This window comes from Marmota marmota, unplaced genomic scaffold (assembly GCF_001458135.2).
Source record: "Marmota marmota marmota unplaced genomic scaffold, marMar, whole genome shotgun sequence".
In the NCBI taxonomy this organism is placed as follows: domain Eukaryota; kingdom Metazoa; phylum Chordata; class Mammalia; order Rodentia; family Sciuridae; genus Marmota; species Marmota marmota.
In genome coordinates this window covers 1,151,798-1,174,029 of record NW_025999930.1, presented here as the reverse complement: position 1 = coordinate 1,174,029, position 22,232 = coordinate 1,151,798, and the positions used below count along the sequence as shown (strand labels likewise).

Here is a 22,232-nt window from a genome sequence, read left to right as displayed (position 1 = left end):
TAAACACAACCCCACCCACACAGACACACTGTCCACAGGGACCTGGTTTCCTAGGGAAGACCTATGCCAACAGGGCAAGAAACAGGCTTCCAGGCAGGGCTGTCCCAGGAATTCTTTCTTCCTAAACCAGTTTGGTCATCTGATGTAGCAGTCACAACATTTGCCAAGGCAGGGAGCTGGCCTCAGCATTCTGATGAGGAAAGGCTTGTTCCAGGAAACAATTTACACAATGACGCTGGGATCCCTCCACTCCTTTGTCAGGGTTGATCCAATACCACTCACCCACAGATGGCAGGTCCAACACTTGTTCCTGAAAGGCCACCATGCCTGCACCCAGGGTGGGCCCACCTTCCTGAATGGCTGGGCCTGGAAATTCCAGGAATCCCTGAGTGGCACCATCCACCCACCCTAGCACCATCTGCTTGGGTAGGGCCCACGCACCACCTGCTGGTGGACCCACTGCTAGACTCCTGGTCAGGGCAGGGGAAGCAGGGTGAAGATGCGATCCTCACCTATTTCTGATTCCACAGGAATCCAAATGGCATCAAATCTTATTACATTCAAGATGGGACTCAGGACTATTAAGCTGATAAAAATATAAAAAGAAACAGTGCATTAACACTATTTCTATGAGATAAATAATTTACAGCATTAAGAGATTTAATTCACAATCAAAGGTTGATTAAACCTTTCATGACCCAAAGAGCCTAGTATACTGTACAAAAGTGTCGATTAGGCAAAGAGCAAGAAATCTGGGACCCCCACAGTGACAGTGGCAGGCAGCTGGGACTGGTACAAACATAGAAGACAATACCAGGACTGAGGACACAACCTTCTTTTCAAGAAAAGTTCTTTTTTGGAAGAAAATGATATCAAAAAGGGACACAGAACATCAGAGTAATCTAAAAAAGAAACTTCACTTTCATGTATATGCACCACGCAAGAACAAAAGTAAATCTGCAACTGTTTTAAAAAAGTAAACATTAGAGGAAACTATGTTAGCCTGCACCCAAACATGAAAACAAAAATGACCTCTTAAATAATGTCTCTATCAGAGAAGGCACACAGAACAAAACAACAGGAAACCAAGTAAACAAAAAATAGAAACGTATCATATCAAAACTCAGGGATCACTGCCAAGAAGTCCTGTGCTGGAGGAGTGGCTCTGCACTAAAAATAAATATTAATGATAAAAAGAAACAGTGCATCTATTCAGGGACTTCAGAAACTGAACAAGGTAGCAAGGCCAAGTCTCACCAAGGGACAGGGACACAACCAAACCCAGAAACAAAAGACTACAGCAAAACAACTGTTGGCACGTTTTGGCCACTTAGTGCATCCAAATCAGTAAATCCGTAAAAAGTACACATCCCTAAACCAGGTAACCGAACACTTACGACTGTGCGGTACCACAGGTATGTGAGGACTGAGCCACCGTATCTCTCTGTTCCACCTCCCATCCTTGGCCAGAGCAAGCAGCAGCAGGCCTGTCTCCCGGGACCAAGGCATGAAGTGCATGTCCAAAAGGAAGCCCAGGTGCCAGGCCGCAGCGTAGGACTCAAACCAGGCCCAGTGTCCCTGTCTCTACCACATTCACTCAAACAATGAATGTTCTCCAGATTTCAACCCGTCTTTCCTTCCAGAAGGTAGGATCGAAGACCAAACCAATGCTGAACATGGAAGCAAACCACTGCAAATCTCATACAGAGAACCAATATTCGTCTTGTCAGTTACTCACGTGATCAGAAGATCTTGCCCAGAAACCAAAAAACAGTAAGTGAATTCAGTTTTTTAAAAAAACCTGGATTTAGTATCTGCTATGGAACAGAACAGACCAACAAGCATAAGTAAATCATACACCAGAAGGCAAACTACCAACCTTTCTGCCACAGACAAACATTTAAATTCCCTCAAGTTTGATTGTTAGGTAAGGACTACATAACGAAAAAGAGCAATTACATTTATAACTTTACCTCAAAAAAAAAAAAAAAAAAAATGAACCTCTAGCCATTAATTTGACTAGAAACATGATTTACTCCCAAGGAAATTATAAATACACTAATGAGGAAGGCTACACTTAATAGCAAGGTAAGATTATTCCTCAATGGAGTTTATTCCCTGTGGACACCAAAGCTGCAGAGCTGGAAGGAAGCTGTTTCAAATCTTTTGGAGATTACTTCAGACTAACAGTGAAATCTACCTAGAAGATTAGTGAGCAAAGGCCTCTCCCCCTTAACTCCATTTAAACATCTTTAAAAAGACATAATCCAAAAAAAAAAATAAATAAAAAAAAATAAAATGGCAAATCTGATGCCAATATTGATTTGAAAAAAAAAAAAAAAGACATAATCCACATACCATAGTATCCACCCTGAATTAGACACCAATTCATTGGTTTATCATACATTCAGAGTTGCGTGACCATTATATTAATGCTCCTTTGTCACTACCCCCCCCCCAAAAAAAACAGCCCTCTCCATTTCAGTCACTCCCTAGCTCCCTTCCCCCTAGACCGTGACGCCACTAAGCTATCTTTTGTCTTGATAAATTTGTCTATTCTAGACAGTTCACATAAATGTAATCACACAACCTGTGGCCTTCGGTGACTCCTTTTTTCCACTTGCCATAATGTTTCTGCAGAGTGTTTCAGTATGTCATTCCTTTTTTTCGACTGGATACTAGTCCATGGCATGGGCAGACCACATCCTATTAATCCATTTAATGAATGTCTGGGCTGTTTCTATTTTTAGGCTATAATGAATAGCGGTGCTATGAATTTGCATCTCTAAATTTTTGCACAGATGTATATTTTCAATTCTCTTGGGTATATATGCCTAGGAGAAGAACATGGTGTCTCTTCAACTTTTATTTTTTTTAAGGAACCAAATTGTTTCCACAGTGACTACCCCATTTTACATTCCCACAGTAGTGTAGAGGGTTCCAACTTCTCCACATCCTCACCAGTACTTGCTGTCATCTGTCTTTTGATTAGAGCCATCCTAGTGGGTTTGAGGTATCTTCTCATTTTATAATGAAATTATTAGAAACAATAAAAGCTACCACTCTGTATGTCTCATAAAGTATATTATTCTGCCTAATGCCTATCTCAAATTTCTGAGAATTCATGCTTCCATTTTACTGAGGAAGAAACTAAGGCTCTCAGCTGAGGCCATGAAAGGGCAGAGTCTCAGCTGGAATAGAGCTGTCCCTGCCCCCTTCATGCTGGCTCCTTCCACTGCACAAAGGGGTCAGAACTGCTACCTGAGGGCAAAGGGAGCCATACCCTGGCTATATCAAGGGGTCCCACATCAATAAGAACATGACAGCCAGGCACGGTGATGCATATGTGCAATGCCAGCAACTCCAGAAGCTGAAACAGGAGGATCATAAGTTTGAGTTCAGCCTCGGCAACTTAATGAGACCCTATCTCAAAATAAAACAAAAAGGGCTGGGGAGTCTAACTCAGAGGCAGAGTGCCCCTGGGTTTAATCCCTAGTACTGCCAGAAAAAAACAAAAACAAACAAACAACAACAACAAAAGACAGATGTCCAACAAGAGCACTGGATGAAGGTCCTGACAAGTTCATGCCAGAAGTACTGGAAATGATCCATGAGGAAGACAAACAGCACCGTAATGAGCTACTGCTATACATGGATTGGGATGGTTAGTATTTAACCAATGAAAACAAAGGCCAGCAGTAAAGACAGTGAGGACTGGGGCTCCTTCACATTGCCCTGCTATCTGGAGGATGGCCCATCCATGCCCAACAGACAGAAGCACCCTCCATCCGCAGGAGTGTTCAAATACCAAGCTAGAAACCACCCAAATGCTGTCCCCCTGAGTGGCTGAGGAGGATGTGGACATCTACACAACAAACCTCATACAGCAAGGGGTTCCAACAACCTACACACACGGGTACCACCAATATCACTCTCACAAAGTAACGCTCAGTGAACACGTGTGCTCCAGGTATAGTAAGTTGAAAGTGGACAAGATGGATCTGTGGTGTCACAGCCCCAAAAGACCTAGAGTAGCCCTGGGTGGCTGACAACATGATTTCTTGATCTGCTTGTGGCAGTATAGGTGCACTCACTGTGATAAACCATGAAGCTGTGCCATTATGATCTAGGTCGGTTCTGTATTCACCTTACACTATAATGAAAAGTGAAACCGCTCCTGAATTTAACTTGGAGAATAAAAACTACCCCCCCAGGGCTGGGGATGTGGCTCAAGCGGTAGCGCGCTCGCCTGGCATGCGTGCGGCCCGGGTTCGATCCTCAGCACCACATACCAACAAAGATGTTGTGTCTGCCGAAAACTAATAAATAAATGTTAAAAAATTAAAAAAAAAAAAAAAAAAAACTACCCCCCTGGCCTACACTGGTGCCAAGGAGTCTAAAACTGACCTGTTCTCTGGTTAGTGAAATCTATATGTGTATATTGCCTGGCTTTTGTTTTTATAAATCATATCGCGTCTTTGAGACTGGAGAAAAGCAATCTAGCTGCTTCTCTCCAGTGCGATTAAACTACATAAAATTCATTTTTCCTTTTTCCAACATTTGCATATTTCTTACGTGGGCGGACCCTGAAACCAGTCTGCTGGGATCCAGGCAGGTTATCCTGGCTGGGTTGCTGGTAACAACAGCTCATTTTACTTTAAGAAACTAGTGTAAAATGATGATTACCAAGGGGCTGGGGATGATATAGCTCAGTTGATAGAGTGCTTGCCTCTCATGCACAGGCCCTGGGTTCAATCCCCAGCACCACAAAAAAAAAAAAAAAGAGAGAGATGGTTATCAAAACTATTATGAATAGGGCTTGAAAATAATTATATTTAAATTTAAAAACAGAGAAACAAAATCATCTCTGAAACAGAGTATTGAAATAGAATCAATCTATTTAAAACAAAATCCCAAAGCAATTCAACTATAAGGACACACTATCTGAAATGTTACCCGGATGTACAACTCTAAAGTGAGCAAGAAGCCATAGTCATTCCCACTCCTGGAGAGAAAAAAGAAAGGAACAGAATGGCAAATGGACCCCAGGAAAGAAGCAGGTATCTGCCAACACATTCATGCACTTAAAGTTTGTGCATTCAACTATATGTAACTATAGTTTAAAAGGTTAATGAAACTCCAAACTAAATGTACCCCTGGTCTGAATATACTCCAGGGAGTTCAATTACCCATTATTGATGAAACAGTATCATAGACAGGATGAAAGATCCAATTTCCCTAAATGCACTTCATAAAAACCTGATATAAGAACACAGGGCCAGGTCAAGAAATAGTGACAAGAAATGGACTGCAGATTTACAAAGGGCCATATGCTCCAAACAGATGCACTGAGGAGCTACAAAGCACCAGCTAAACAGTCAAAGGGCCTACTCTGCATTGGGCTGGGAGGGCCCTAGGGCCATGAGGGAGGGACTGGGTTGGGGGATGGGTGTGAAAAGAAGTAAAACCCCTCCCTATTGCTTAACCCAGTAATGACCCAAGACAAGAAAGCCCAAGGTGTGTGCAGACGCTCCTGGCAGCACCAGACACACAGGGGCTGAGACAGTGCAGTGGTGGGTGGGGGCTACTGAACCCACCAGAAGGGGGCTTCCAGATCCTGGGGCGTCTTCCCTGGGTCTGCTTTGTTCAGATACCCCCTCCCCCATTCTGCCCTAATCCCCACCGCCTTGGGCACCTCTGCTGTCAGCTCTGCCTGCTCCAGCTCTGATGGAGCCTGGGGCAGGAAGAAGACCAGGACAAAAGCTATTAACAGGAAAGCAAGAAAGAGCCTGGCCCCAGGAAAGGAGGGAAATAATAACTGTTTTTCACAGTTTGCCCCAATGGAAGCTCATTAGCTTCTCATAAGAGTTAATGCTTAACTCTTTTTTACAGGTGAGAAACTTAACTCCATAAACATTTCCCTAAGGTGGTCTGAAGGCTCAGGAGCTAGAAGAACTGGCACTGCCTAACCCTGCCTGTTCCCCAGAATCACGTGAGGAACTTGAAACTTCTGTTCTCAAGGGTGGGGACACCTGTGGCTTGGCCTGGATCCTGGGAAGTCTGGACTTGGGGGGGAGGCCTACTAATTTGGATCTGGCTGAAGCAGGTCCTGTGGTCTGAAGCCCCAACCCACTTCCCATGGAAATCAATTCACTCCTGAAACACAGCACCTGTTGCCCAGATGCAGGGTACCTGAGGAAAGCATCAGAAGAGGGCCACCTCCCTGTTGGAGACCTGCTGACTTGTGAATAAGAAAGAAGAGGGGTTGACAGTGGTTTCCACCAAGAAAGGTGGGAGCACGTGCCACATGTCCACACCAAGCCTGGTGCACAGTTCGCAGAAGCTGTTACTCAGCAGTGAGAAAACTAGCTCCTGACATGCACAGCTGTGGTAGGTGACAGGAGCTGCACCCCAAGTGGTCCACTGATCACTGCAGCAGGCAGGCAGAGGGTTTTACTTAGGAAGCAGCCACCTGAGTATACACACTGAACATTGTATTTGGAGTGAATTATACATCAATTTAAAAACTAAGGACTGTGCCAAGCAGAATCATCAAAAACATCTGCTCCTGGGGGTCAGAGGCCACTTCAAAAATGCCACCTGATCTTAAAACAGGGCTCAGCTCTGCCTCAGTGAAACACCCCAATAGCAGCAAAACCCTGGAAACCTCTAAGAAAGGATCTGCTAATCTTCCACATGAATAAAGAACCTTCTAGAGGGCTGGGGAAGAGTCCTGCAACTTCCGTGCTGGATCCCAATCAGGCCACATTTCAGAGCCAGGATATCGCCAGGGTCTAAAATGGACTTGGCACCACCCTCCCTGCAAACAGCAGTTGGCTGCAGCATCTTGGCCCAGTGTGGGAAGTCAGGCAGCACTGTGGAGAAGCACTTATTTCCCTGCATTACTGGGGATTGAACTCCAGGCCTCATGCATGCGAGGCAAGCACTCTGCCACTAAGCTGCATACCCAGTCCTTTTTAAATTTTAATTTGAGTCAGAGTCTCAAGGCTGGCCTTCAACTTTCAATTCTCGTTCCTTGGCCTCCAGTATACTGAGATTACAGATGTGTAATGGACCTGCTGACTCACCCAAAAGGACCCCAGGAAATCACTGGGGTCTCCTCAGCCAGCTCTTGCCATCTACCCCACCTGGGTGAGGGGCTTCAGGAAAGGTCATCTGGAGCAATTCCCTCCTCCTTTTGTTCAAAGCACACTGCAGAGGGCATAGTCTCCAGGGCTCCCAGGAGAGGACAGAGTTCTCATCTGAGCCTCATAGTAGTCCTGCAAAGTAGAACCGGTCACCAACCCCATTTCACAGGTAAGAAAATTAAGACTCAGTGAGATCAGATGACTTGCCTCAGTGGCACCATAGGGCCTGTCATTCCAAAAAACCATCTTTCTTCTTTGAAACAGGGTGGTTCCAGAGGAGAAGGTGTCCAGAGAAAGGCAGAGGGGTTCTGGGGAGGGGGTGCTGAGGAAGGGCCAGGAGGCGGAGCTGGGCCCTGAGGAATTGAGATAGCCTTGTCTGAAGGGGGGGCAGGGAGGAGGCCCAGGCCTCAGAAGCAGGAGCCTGGGAAAACTATGATATCCCTGCAGTAGAGGATGGTGGCCTCTTGGGACTCAGGAGCCAGGCCCACTAATATCTGCCCACATTCCTCTGCCCAGCAGGCCTTATTTATCTATAAGACCACATGCCATAGACCCATACTGGCCCAGGCTTCTCCAATGATCCATCTGTCCCTCTTGTCCCATAGCAAGAGGCTGAGGGAGCAGCCTGCCCTTCTCACTGCAGGGCTCTCTTTCTGTAGGAGCCTTTACACTGTGGCTGTGGAAGTCATTAGGACAGAGGGCCTGTGAGGCACCCTAACAGGGAATAGCCTGAGGTTGTATTGGTTGTCACTGCTGGGTCATAGCCCCTCCTCTGTGAGGCCCCTGTCAATCCTCAGTGACCATCCTGTCACCAACTGAGAAGCCCAGCTGCCCTGGGCAACATCCAAATGCTAAGCTGCTTTTAGAAAACAGGGGATTCATCCCTGGACAGGAGGGATTTAGCCAGAATTGGGTGCCATTTAGAGAAGATTACACCCTAATTGCCCTGGTGTCAGCAGACAGGCTTCTAGCCAGCTGAGCCCTGGGGCTGGCAGAGGTTCCCATGGACTATAGCTCCCCCACCCGAGGACACAAGAGCCCAGTCCTGGGGCCTGGAGACCAGTCCTCATCCTCAACAGCAGCTGGCTGCCCCAACACAAACCTCCATTCAACAGTGTATGAAATGGGCAGAAGAGGAGGCCCAGGGCCATGCTGGGCGCAGTCCAGCTTACATCTTCTCCAGGCCAGGGGAGGGTGGCTCAGTGGGCAAAGCAGCCCACCCCAGGTTGGGGTGGAAACCACAACAGAGTGCGGTAGCAGCCAGGTTTTCTCCTCAATTCATCTCTAGCCCTCATCACATTTCTTAACCTCATTAGCCCATTTTAGGGAGGGACATCAGCAAGCCTTCAGGTCAGCAAGTGGCAAGAGAACTTCAAGCTTAGGCCATCTCCTCACAAGCCTAGAATTGTTCCCACCATGGGACCTGAGACATGAGAGGAGCCCAAAGAGAGGCAGTCATAGGTGGTGATGACCCAAACGCTCAATAGCCCAGAAGTTCTGAAAGGTGGGAAGGTCTGCTGGCCCACTGCAATCAAGCACCCCTGTCCCAGGGTTGCAGTGTGACAGGCACCCTGGGTGCACATCCAATCTCAGTCATCTTGTGGTGGGTCCCTGCCACAAGGGGCTCACACAACAGGACAAGACCCAGGTTCAGACTGAGGGATGCAGGACTTGGTGTGTCTGTCCTAAGAGGCAGGGCAAGCCCAAGTGCCTGGTCTCCTAGCCCCAACCCTATCCCCCTCATACCTTGAGGCCTGTCCCCCATGCCTTGACAGGTCACAAGGCGAAACACTTTTGGTTTCTTCCCGTGATGACACACTACCCTGCATGGTCATCCTGGACACACTCTTTCAGAGACCACCCTAGGCCATGTCATAGTCTGCCACAGCTTGAATAATTTGTTCCCACCAAACTCATATTGAGGTTTGACATCTCAAGGCAGCAATGTTAGGGACTCATGGGAAATGTCTGGGCCCTCATGAATGGATGTATGCCTTTCTCGTGGGAGTTCAGCCCCCTTCTCTCTTCTGTATGCACCTGCTTGCCCTTCCACTTTCCACCAGACTTGAAGCTGCATGAGAACCTCACCAGAAGCCCAGCAGATATAGATGACTTGCCAGCCTTCAGAACCATAAACTAAAATAAACCCCTAACCCTTTTAACATGATCTGATCTCAAGTATTCTGTTGCATCAGCAGAAAACAGATTAAAACATAGTCCAACCACAAACGCAGCAATCCTTGTTCCAGTAGTAGCAGCCACCATGCAAACCTCAGGCAATGACTGTGCCCCAATTCACAGGAGCAGTTTACACTACAACCCCCTCCCCGCTGGCAAAAGAGTCTATTGTGTTAGGTTGTGTGTAGAGTTACTGAAGGGTACAGGCATGCTTAGGTCACTGAACAAAGGTGACTTCTCAGAGATGCAGCATGGGCTAAGGAGCATGAGCTGGGGGATAGGCGGTCCTCTGAGTCTCATTCCCTTGTGAGTCCTGAGAACAGGATGGTGTTTCAGACTCTAGCCAGTGCGGATGAGAGAAAGGTACTCCATGGTGGAAACTGAGGCGCAGCCAGTGAGTGGGGAGAGGAACTGTGACTGACAGCAGCAATGTGCATGAGCAGGAGGGCTCAGGCCTGGGACAGACACCATGCCACAGGAGACCCAACATGGTCTGGAATGTAGAGCTCCACCCGACTGTCCACAGACCCACATGTGGGTTCACACAGAACTGTCCCAAAGTCAGTAAAGCAAGTATAGGAAAGAGGTGAAAAAAGTCATCTCAGAGTAGAACAAGGTCCTAGGATCGGTGGGGGTGGGGGTCCTGGGATGTGGAGCCCCAGATCCAGGGGACTGCCAGACAGAAAAGAACTCCCAGAGGGCAGTGGTGGCAACAGGAGCCCAGCAAGGGTAGGGCTAACACTAAAATGACAGTGGAAGCATCTGACTCAAAGGCAGGACAATCAATCAGTCATCCTTCGTCAGGGACATTGCACCAACCTCTGCCTATGTGAATACCCAAGCAGAACTCAAACTCAGGCTGACTGGTAGCTGACTACAGAACCCTACCCTAACTGGTACTTTGATCAAAATAGACATGACTCAGTCAACAGGCTAGTTTACAGGAGTGAAACCTACTCTGAGCTAAGCCCAAGCAGAAGGAAAATGACATGGAAACTTGTCCTGTAGACAGCCCTAGAAACAAGAGCATAGGAACATAATAGAAGAAGAAAAATACCACATTCACGTTTTATGAAAAAGCTAACCAACTCTACTGGGTGAATTTTTTTTAACCCAATGTACAAATACTACTACTTTCTCTACAGATTAAAAACAAAAAAGAACTACCATCAATTGACAAGGGCAATCCCACCTGTCCAGGGTAAAAGACCTGAGCCTCTGGCAAATACTCATTAGGAAGGCACAGGGAGACCCAGGCCTGGTTCCTAATCACTGTGCTGTACAAAAATCACACAATGAAAGCCACAGGACTTCAGGCAAAGATGGGTTAGGGTATAACTTCATCAGTGACACATAAAGATAGAAACCTAATGAAGACATTCATATACTCTCAAACAGTGGGGTACTGGCAAAATCACTAGCTCAGTGGAAAAGAATAGAACAGGGAGCCCTGATATAGAACCATGCAAATATTGTCCACTCATCTTTGATAAAGGAACAAAAGCAATTTAGTGAAGGAAAGTCCTTTCAACTAATGGTACTTGACCCCTGGACACCCACAGCAAAATAATCAGTTCAGACATAGCCCTCATACTCATCATTTAAAAAAAAAATTTTTTTTTAATTTTTTGAGATGGACCAAAGACCCACATGAACAAGGTAAAAAATAGAAAACTAGAGGGGAAAAAAAAAGAAGAAGAAGATGTGACCTTGGGTTTGGTGATAAAGTTCACAACACCAAAAAGCATAATCCATGAAAGCAAAAATAAAAAATAGTATTGAAATAAAAATCTGTCAAAGACACTAAGAGAATGAAAAAACAAGCTAGGAAAAATTATTTGCAAAAATACAACTTATATCCAAAACACATAAAGAACACTTAAAACTCAACAATAAGAAAAAAGGCAAGCCTAGTTTAAAATGAGCAAAAGTTGGAAATGGATAGCAAAGAAGATAGGATTGAACCCAGGGGTCTCGCATATGTGAAGTGAGCGCTCTACCGTTGAGCCACAACCCCAGCCCCTGCTTTATTCATAAATTGCAAAAAACTGGAAGCAACCAAGATGTCCTTCAACCGGTGACTGTATAAATTGTGGTACAGCCATACAATGAAATATTATTATAATCTAAAAAGGAGAGACTGAGCTAACAGTCCATTAAAAGACATGGATAAATCTTAAAATGCATAATTACTAAGTGAAAGAAGGCAGATTCCAATTATATGACATTCTGGAAAAAAAAAACTAGAGAGATAGTAAAAAGATTAGTGGTTCACAGAGTTCACACAAGGAGGGTAAAACACAGGAGATTTTTTTTTAAGGCAATGAAACAATTCTGTATAATACTAGAATGGTAGATGAATGATACATTATGCATTTGTCAAAACCAGATAACTTCAAAAAACAAAGAGTGAATTTTTGATGTATGTGAAGTTTTAAAAGTCATTTAAGAGATCAGGAATCCCATCATGGAATAAAGAATGTGGTAAAACAATCCAATTATATTACAGATGTATGAAACAACCTCACCTAGAGGGATGGGGGAATAAGATGGTGACTTAAGTAAAAAGTGGAGCCTAAAACTGAAGACCAAAGGAATAACACAGAAGCACTGTACTACAGCTGACAACACAGTCCACTGGGGTACAGGTTAACAATTCAGACACCACGTGTGAACTGGAATCAAACAATGAAGTGCTGCATGGTGGATGGTGGGAGCCAGGTGTGTCACTGCTGGAGTGGGAGGTTACAGATTAAGCAAAGACAGGTGGTGAGGATGATCTGCAGCAGTATGAATTCATGGTTAGTTAAATATACATACACATAGCTACATAAATAGTTTTAGATATGTGTGTACATATGGGTTAGGAGACATATGTAAATCCCCTTGCTCTGTAGCTGAAAGAGTCTAGAACACATCCCTGTAGCAATGAGCACACCTAGCAATGAGATCTTAGTGTCTAACACCTCTCCCAATTAAAAGAACTAGGGCTTCTTGGGCGGAATAGCTGATCCTAGGATTGCAAAAAAGAAATATATAACATGAGCCTCGAGCATCCTGTAATGTCAGAAAGTTAAAAAGTGCCTTTAAAAAGAAAAGGGAAAAATAAGTCACAATAATGGAGTATGTCATAGGGACATAAGAGCCACCTAAAAGAACTCTTGACAGCCAAAGCTGGAACAATTTAAGTAACAAAATTAAGTAGTCCTGGATTATAACCCAGTGTATTATAAAATAAACTTCCATGAGTCCATATACTCATAAGATAAATAAAGGAAAGGAAGGAAAGAGGGTTAAATCTTCCATGTAAAAAAATTTCAAATAATTTGCACAGTGACTTCCATCCAAAGAGTTCAGAATGGAAAGGAGGGAAAATAGTAACTTTAGAATGCAGAAATCTGACAAACTGTCTCAGCCAGGTGATCAACATCAACAACAATCATGACACATCTTGTGACATATGTACCCTTGACATGTGATGAGACAGGCCCTTTACTTCTGATCTCCTTCCCTCAAATCCATAATCTCAATATAATTATGAGAAAAACATCAAAGACCAATTCAGGGACATTCTACAAAATACCCTACCAATCTTCCTTAAAATTGTCAAAGTCATCAAAAATGAGGAAAGTGAGAACGTGTCACAGACAAGAGGACACTAAGGAGACATAATGATTAAATGAAATGTGATATCCTAGATGGGACTATGGGTCAGAAAAAAGGCTGTTAAGTAAAAACTAAGGCAATCCAGAGAAAATATAGATTTTAGTGAAAATGACTTGATACTGGTTCATGAATTGTAACAAACATCACACTAATGTACCATGTTAATAACATAACAATAACGGGTGTGGAAGATATAAGAACTCTGTACTATCTACAATTTTTCTACAAATCGAAAATTGTCCTAAAGTTGTTTATTTCTAAAATAATGACAAAAAGGCAGCAGAGTCTAAACATATTAAGTGGGTAAACACACACACACACACACACATTACAATACACATGATGCTATTTTAATGAGGTGCTGAGGTTTGCTACTGGATTATGTCACAGGTGGGCAGCTCTGTAGCCGCTATGAGGTGGAGGAAGGCAGGTTTTCAAAATGGGATGGGAACTGTATTACCAGATGCAGTGTGTATGTCCTGTGTATTCCCATGTAGCTCAGATCCGCTGGCTCTGTGCTCATTAATTTTTTTTAAAACATTTTTATTTTCTAGTTGTAGGTGGACACAATATCTTTATTTTATTTTTATGTGGTGCTGAGGATCGAACCCAGTGCCTCATGCATGCTAGGCGAGCACTCTTCCTCTGAGCCACAACTAGTGTTTTTAAAAATGGAATCACACATAGGCAAATGCAAAATTCTCATTTTGTTCAAATTATTTCTTCACATATCAATCACTTTGGATCAAATTCAAATTTTCTCTCTCTCTTTTTTTTTTTTTCTTTTTTTGGTTGTTGCATTTCTGGGGATCAAACTTAAGGCCTCAAGCATGCTAGGAAAACACTCTGCTAGAGCTATGTTCCACCCAAATTGGCATTTCCAAAACAAGCATTAATTTAGAACTGACTGTGCTTCACTAAAGAAATAAACAGTGAGCATGAAAATCTCACCTTGAGGTACTATGATCTCAAGTCATACAAGTCACACAGTGGCCACAACCAGCTCTGTACCTCCTGAACAGCCCTGTGAGAAGAGCGCCAGTGAAGTACAGGGTATGAGAAGGGCACGGCCTAGGCTGGGCACACCAGGTAGGAAGCAGCAATGCACCCACAGGGCAGCTACATCCTAGCTGCCATGACTTCCAGTATCACCAGAGAGAGAAGCTGGTCCAACTACAAGGGCATCAGGGATTCACTAGCCAAAAACAAGAAAACTGAGGCCCAGAGCAGGAAGGGACCAGCTTGGGGTCACAAGCCAAGCCAAGAGCAGCTGAACTGGAGTTGTGCCAGTGAGAGTGAAGGCAGTCAGTCCTCACTCTGACTTTGGTGTCTTCACCTATAGGATGGGGCAATTGCTCCTCTCTCCTGGTTTAGGTATCCCTGGGCATTTCGGCATATAAGGACACACTCACTAGATGACAGCAACACCCCAGGTGGGCACAGTTATGAGATAAAGACTAGTGTGAGGAATGAGCTGCAACAGATGACCACAGCACATCAGTACCTGAGCCAAGCCCAGTATCAACTAAAGGCAGCACCCTAGCTAATTAAAAAAAAAAAAAAAAAATACAAGAGTTGATTGCCTGGACAAGGGAGATAAGGTGGGAACTTCTGCATGCTAGGGCTTTCCACAGCACAGGACCGGCAGACCTAGTAGCAAATCCAGGCACTACAGAAAAGGGGTCAGAGAACAGGCTGCATATACTCTATCTTTACCCAAATGCAACATGCAAAACCTGCTTGGCCCCTGATAGGGACAAAGCAACCAAACTGGGGAAAACCAAATGCTGCCTGGACAGTAGGTTTCAGGTTGAAAAACCAACTGTAGTTACAGTTTGAAGAAACTTATTTTCTCAATAAAGCAAATGAGGTACTCACAGAAGTAGCCAGGCAAGATTAATTGAAGTACAGAAGCAACACTAATCACCGCCACAAACCACAGATGCGGACAGGAGTACGGGAGGCTCACCAGCTCCTTCTATTTTTGCTATGTTTAAAACTTCCAACAGAGAAGGTGGCTTTTAAAAACTAGTACAGCTGGGGCTATGATTGGGCTCGGTGGTAGAGCAGTTGCCTAGCACATGTGAGGCATTAGGTTCGATCCCCACCACCACATTAAAAAAAAATAAACAAATAAAATGAAGGTATCGTGTCCATCTCTAACTAAAACATATATATACTTACATATATAAAAACTAGGACAGTCCTTTCAGAGGGGAACCATTCAAAAATCTGCCTTTAAAATTCTCTTTCACAGAAGCATCCAGCGTTTCCTGTTATGGTGAATGTGTATCTTATACACTCTCAGGAAGAAGAGCTGGCCAGGAGAAATGTCTGGTGTTCCCCACTTAACACGCATATCTGCACAGGTCCTACAGGGTGCCACACTGCTCTGCTCTACATTCTGAGGTTCCTAAGACGTACAATTTTTTAAACACAGTAACTTCTAAAAATGAAGCTGGTCCCCAGTCTTCCTAGATGTTCACATCCACCTGAGCAGGGAGGCCCTCGTCTCTCCATCCACCTCCTACAGCTGGCTGGGCATGAGACCTGGGACTGGATCCTGAGGAAGCAGCTGGGCATTCACCTTGCCCCTTCCCGCTCTGGGGGTTGGCTCAAGGAGCCACACTGAACACTGAACAGACAACACAGGGTTCAAGCCAACACTTTGCCTGTCCGAGCCAGCACAGTCCTGGCCATCCCTGCCCACAGGTGGCACCTCTTGGATTACCTAAGAAGAAACCAAACCCTTCTATACCCTCATGGGCAAAGCCCATCCTCCAGTCCATTGTAATGTAAAGGTGCAGGTGTGACTGATGGGTGCTGCCCCAAACTGACAAAGACAAAATTCACCTCCACCCTCAAAGGAGGGTCTGAGCTGGCCCAGGGATAAGGGAGGCTCAACAGGAATCCCACGCAAACCTGGGCCATGGCTCTTATGGAAGTTGGGTGCTCAGACCCAAGGGAAAAACAGTGACAGCCCAAGTGTTCATTCAGAGTGCCAGGCTGTGGTGGCTAGTGCCATTATTAACCTACTGTGGCCCAGACAAGCACAGTGGCTCATCCAGGGCAGCAAACTTTTTGATCGCCAGGCAGGGTCCAAACTCTACCCTTGGCCTCAGAGTAAGAAAACCATAGGGCTGGACACAACCACATTCAATTAGCTTCCTCTCCTGCCCAAACAATGCCTGGCTCCCCAAGGGCTCCCAGGCTCCTAGCACTGGGTCTGGCCCTCCCTCTGGCCCCACCTGTTAAGCCTCAAAGCATGCTTGGCATCCCTAAAGACAGCCTGCTCCAACACAGCTGTGCCAGCCGCACTTCCAGTGGAAGGTGGCCAAGGCCACGCCTCCACATGCTGGCAGGGCTGGCCTACAGCCGCCATCCACATGCCTGGGGGAGATTCTCTACTGGACGCAGGTGCCTAGTCCCCAGCCCTGCAGAAAACAGTACCAGAGCCTGATTTGGAAGTCTCAGACATTTTTAAATGTGAAGGTTACTTTAAGATTCCTTCAAGACCTCTGCCCCAGATTCAGCAGCTGGAAAGGAAGCCCAGGCAGTCAGTGACAAGAATGGAAACACTTGGCCATCATCTTTGGAGGTCTGTAGCTACTTCTTCCCAACTGTTAGATCCTGGGAACAGGGTCACTTTTAGTGCCTCAAGGATTCACAGGATACCAGCTTACACCTCAAGACAGGCTTCTTCATGCAGATATCTGATCACTGTCATCACAAAAGATCCTCAGGTCTCCCAACAGCCTCTCAGTCCCCAAGAGTCCTCTGCTCAAGAAATGAATGCAAGGACAGTCTCAGTAGGTATCAGAGGAGCTGGAGAATCCCCCACTTGCCTTAACCAAAACAAAACTTTTCCTGCTTCAGGAGGTTGGGCTCACTTCCAGTAACTCTCTGTTGAGGACACCAAAGGATGGATGTTGGGTGGAAACTCTGCTAATTGCCCTGTCACCCTTCCACCTCCAGTAGCCCAAACACTGGGAACAGAGGCTCAGGCAAGTCCAGAAGGCGGCAGCCAGAGGAGCTCCCAGTAAGAAATGTCCAAGGCTGAAGGGTGGGCAGGACTTCCAGGAGGAAGGGTGAGCAGGAGCATAGGGAGAAACAGGGTGGTCCCACGAACTGGCAGGGCATGACACACAGGGTGGCCTTCAGGAGGCAGCAAAAGAAACCACTCACGACTGACAGGAATAGGGAGGAGCTGCAGATACCAAAACGAGATGGAGGCATGAGTGAGGTGGGGGAGAGGCTGACAAAGCACTTGCTGCATGCCAGGTGCCATGCCCAGTCTGACACGCAATTCCACCCAGCACACCTCAGAGACAAGGGTGGTGACACTCCAGTGCTCAGCACTATTTGAGGTGGTGCAAGACAGTGAAGGCATCCAGACCTATACATGGAGCCCAACCTCAGGTGGAGCCAAGACTGTTCCTATTCCTCTCCCAACACAGTCTCCTCTCTGATGAGAACCACAGAGCACCTGAACTCAGCCCATTCACCTATAGTACCTGCCATGCCCGTCAGCCCAACACATCTCTCTCCTGGAAGCTGCAGCTGAGGATACAGTACAAGATATTCCATGGCCACTCAGGACCACCAACACCACCAACATCATGTGGCTGACCAAAGTCCATCTAATTCTCCTCCACACCATGCTGGGGAAGGCGAGAGGGCATAGTATAATTTAGAGAAGATGTGGGCTTTATTGAGTCAAACTCAAAAAATCATCAGCAAAATGGGCCATGGGTGGCCTCCCTACCTCCAGCCCCAGCCAACATGAGGTCACAGACATCCCCCAGGGAGAAAGGCAGCAGGCCAGCCCTGACTCCATTCACCCACCACAGGTCTCTCCTCCACTTTGGTCATAAATCCACTCACTTGGGACCAGTCAGCCAGCTTCCTTCCCTCAAAGATTGTTTTATCTAGAAATACCAGAGAAGCATAAGTAATTCTGTTTGTAGAATAATTTATTAGTAATTACACTCACTTTATTTTAAGAAATAACCTTAAAATAACTAAGATGGTTCACCTGTCTATGGGAGAAAATCCTTCACAAATATTACCTCCTGAAATCCTGACTTTTAAAACAAAACCTGATGTTTCCATACTGACCAAAATCAAACATGTTAGCAAGAACCTATGCTGGCATGGATGTGCAGAAAAGGCACAATATTCATGGGAGGCAAACTATGAACAAAATTTTGGCAACATCTGCTGAAATTGATGCACATTCCTCCATACTCTAGTAGGACTTTCAAGCAGAAACCCTATTCCAGCTTACAAAAGTGAGAGGAGCAATTTGTCCAGGGCCATGTGGCCAGTGTATAGAGGAGACAAGAGATGACATTAAATTGAGCAAGCAGACACCTAAAGAGCACCAACAGAAATGGTTTACGCCCTTTTCCCCATTCTGCTAGGGACTTGCCCTCCAGCTACATGCCACAACATTATGCCATGATTCTTCACTGTGCCAAAAATGATTATGTCCATAATAGCGAAGTGCTAACAAATTGAAGGCCGGGAAATGGGGACGAGTCAAGTCAGCAACAGTTTCTTCTCACAGTGGATACCACTGAAGGAAAGCTGTTATCACACAAGGGGACTGCGGGGGCTGCCTAGCAGGGTTCACACACACTGTGTGCGCAGAGGTAAGAGTGCTCTGATAGTGCTGCAGACCTCCCAGGGGGCAGGTAGGCAATGGGTCCACAAAAGATCTTCAGGTCTCCCACAGCCTCACAGCCCCCAAGAGTCCTCTGCTCAAGAAATGAAGGCAAGGACATCCTCAGTAGGTGTCAGAGGAGCAGAATCCCCCAGAAATAGGATGAAAGCATTCAAGCCACATTCTCACAGTCCCTGGCCTTCCTCTGTCATATCTTCCTAACTCAAGATGAGGGACCTTTACAGGAGGGACTACATCCCATCCCTTGTGGATCCAATGCCAGTGGGGCCTGGCTTGGAGAAGGTGACAGTACTTCCTGACAAACAACAGGGTCAAGTCCTCAAGATCTCGTCCAAGGACCCAGATCCCACCTGCCCAGAGGGGCAGTAGTTTTCTGTTACTAACCCAGAACTTGCTGTTTTTTCTGCTTTGATTTAAAGATTAATTCATTTCCTCCTCTCCACTATCACAGACAGGTATCCTATTTATCTCCCCCAGGAAGGAAAAAAAAAAAAAAAAAAGCCTTCATAGAGTCAAGATATCTGCCCAATGTTGGCTAGAAGCAGCAGTGCCAGGAGGTGAGCCCTGTGATCAAGAGCCAAGATTAGGATGGGTTCAGATGGGGAAGGGGACACATCAAATAAACTGGTTGCCTGACCCCACACACCAAGTCTTTCCAAACACACAACCCTCAAAACAACCCCTTCTGAACCAGCAATGCTGCACCCCATTTTGCAGAGGAGGAAGGTCATCAGGGAGTGCCCCTACCCACAATCATCACTAGCACGGTGTAGTTCCCGGGTCCAATGTGGACTGTATGCATCCAGAAAGTTCATTCTCTCTCCTCAATCTCCACTACAGGGCTGAGGAGTCAGGGAGGATGGGAGAGGCACTGGTAATTAAACCATCCCAGGAGAACTGCCCAGGCCCCTCCTTCAGCCCCCTCCTGCAAGCTCTCAGTCAGCCTGGGGGTCTAACCTCCTTTCTCCACAGTGGGAATGACACAGGCCACCTAGATTTCCGTCCAGGAGGAACACAGACACCACATTGAGGGGGAGGGAAGGACAGGAAGTGGGCGAGGGAGCCATGCATCCCAGGCAGTGAAAGCTCAATCACCGCGATGAGGACAGAGCGCTGGGCCACAGAACAGGACACTGGGGGACTCCAGCCTGCAGCAATGGCCATGTACAACCAGAGCCCCGACTCCCTAGGGCTCCTTCCCGGCCTCTGGACACTCACAGTAGGAGATGAAATGGGCCGAAAGCAACCATGCTAAGAGAGGGGAAGTGATTTGCTTGAAGGTGACAGCAGCGGCCACCCAGTCCCAGGCTCTGTCTTGCCCAGCGGGTCACCTGCGTCCGTGGCCTTAGCCCTGGACTCAGTCTTTGCCCGCCCACCCTCACTCTACACACAGACACACCCAGGGCAGCGACGAGAACCGCAAGCATCAGCCCTTACGAAGGTGCCGCCAAGGCCAGCAGAGAAGCAGTCCGGCAGGCAAGGAAGTCTGCAAGGCGCCCTGCAGCCGCAGCCGGCCGAAGCCAAGCCCACTCCCACACCCCGCCCGGGACCACAGCTCTCGGCCCCGTGCCCCCGCGTCCACACCCCTAGCAACCCCCGCTGGGCAGGATGACCTTATCCCCACAGGCCCCAGCCCACCAGGGTCGCGGGACATGGGTCGCCCTAGAGTCAGGCGGTGGCTCACCTCTTTGAGCTGCTCCATCTCGCTGCGGATGGCCTCATAGTCCACCTCGAGCTCCTCAAACTGCAGCTTGAGCTGGTGCTTCTCCTCCAGCACCGCCAACCCGTACTCGGCCGCCTGGATCTTCTCGCGCGTGGTCTCTGCCAGTTCGTGGGACAACCGCTTCACCTCGGCGCGCAGCCACTCGGGCTGCGCCTCCATCACCAGCCGCGCGTACTCCTCCTCCTCCGACGGCGCCGACATGGTGGCGGCGCGCCNCAGAGCACACTGGGGACTCTAGTCCTGCGCCGCGCCGACTACATGACCCGTCGGGCCCCGCGTCCACCCGGTCCCCGGCCCTGATTGGTCCGCGCCCTGCGGGGGCGGACCCTCCGGCGCCGTCGCGAAGCCGACACCTCCCGGGGCATTATGGGGGTTGCAGTTCGGTCCGCACGCCTACTACAGGGCCCGTCGTGCCCCGCGCCTGCCCAGCCCCCGGCGGTGATTGGCCCGCGCCGCCGACGTCGCGGACTAGCACCGGCTTCTTCGGACACTCGTGGATTCTGGTGGCCCGCGCGGAGTACCCCTAGGCTCGAGTTCCCGGCAGTGTAAAGAGCAAGGCAGCTCTCTACGCCAGGAGCGTCAGTGTACAGCTTGTGATCAAAGCCTGGAGACCGTGTGACGGCTCGTCCAGGCGTCTTTGGGTGCAAGTGTGGAAGGCTGCTGGTGACGCCTAAGGGCGCTGGGAGTCCAAGGGAACCTGACCTAATCACTGCTTCCTCTCGTGACCTCCAATCCTTCAAAGCGTGTTTCATGGGGATGAAGACATTCTGAGAGCACAGTGCCATAGATGTGTTTAATAGAGTTTCTGCCTGGCACCATTTTCAGGCATGACTTAAATTATTTGCTACATCATACGCTTCATCTGTGCCTAGATGAAACTAACCCTCCTTGTGTGTGGTATGGCTATAATTCTTCTCACTGTCCCCAAAACCTTCCCACATACCCCATAGTCGCGCACCCCCACAAAACCCAAACCTAGCGGTCCACCCCAGAGTCATGTAAATAGGTTCATTCTCCCATCCCGTTTTCTTTGAACCAGCCAATCCAATCCACAACTGCCCCACCACACACACCCCATAACAGATTTCCGTTTCACTTCCTCATTTTGTCGCACCTGACATAACACCTGAAGCTAACTACGCTCACCTCCATCCCTCTACTAGAAAGTGGCCATGTCTATCTTGGTTTATGGTCACTCTTAAGAAACCCAAAATCAAATTAGAAAGAAATTATAACAATAAAAATCACAGCACACAGGTGCACAATCCATGCTTCAATTTCACTAGGGTCCCAGAACCATCCTGTAGAGCTTTTGTTTTTCTAATGCAGGATCCATATGCATTCAGTTCTCGGGTTTCCTTGGTCTTCTTCAATCCCACCCTTGCAAGGATTGCAGAGCAGTGATGTGCACTCTTGACATATCCTCATGGGTAAATTAGGTCATGCATTTTGTACCATCACTGAGTTGTTGCTAGTTCTCAGTGCACTTTGGAAGGCGCGTGATATGGATCAGCATCCCTGACTGCCGCTGGCTTTTTCCTTTGTGATTAGTGTCACAGGAGAAGATAGACCTTGCAAATATCCTGTCACTCCTCAAACATTTAGTTTAGCATGAATTGATATTTCTTACATGGATAAATCATTTCCACACTAGTGGTTTTTCGGATTCCACCCATCCTTCATTATGAGTTGCCTTTGTAGTGAAAGAAAACTATTCCTTCTCATTAATTCATTAGCAATACGAATCCATGAATTCTTTTTACTCAGTGGGTTACAATACATTACTCACCTTACTCTGATATTCAAATGTCAGCAAATTTGGCCAGTGGGA

General features: G+C 46.9%; 1 protein-coding gene across 3 annotated transcripts in view; it reads right to left on the bottom strand.

The window, feature by feature from the left end:
* The window catches only part of Bicd2 (BICD cargo adaptor 2), a 46,695-nt gene extending 26,043 nt beyond the window's left edge, over nucleotides 1–20,652 (bottom strand). For 2 of the 3 annotated variants that reach the window (XM_015506285.2, XM_015506286.2), the window contains exon 1: nucleotides 20,363–20,651. In XM_015506285.2, coding sequence (XP_015361771.1) covers nucleotides 20,363–20,602 — 240 coding nt within the window. In that variant the 5' untranslated portion in view covers nucleotides 20,603–20,651. Of the gene's footprint in view, nucleotides 1–20,362 lie in introns of all 3 variants that reach the window. The other variant, XM_048800511.1, reaches the window with a different exon arrangement.
* Between the last annotated feature and the right edge of the window lie 1,580 nt (nucleotides 20,653–22,232).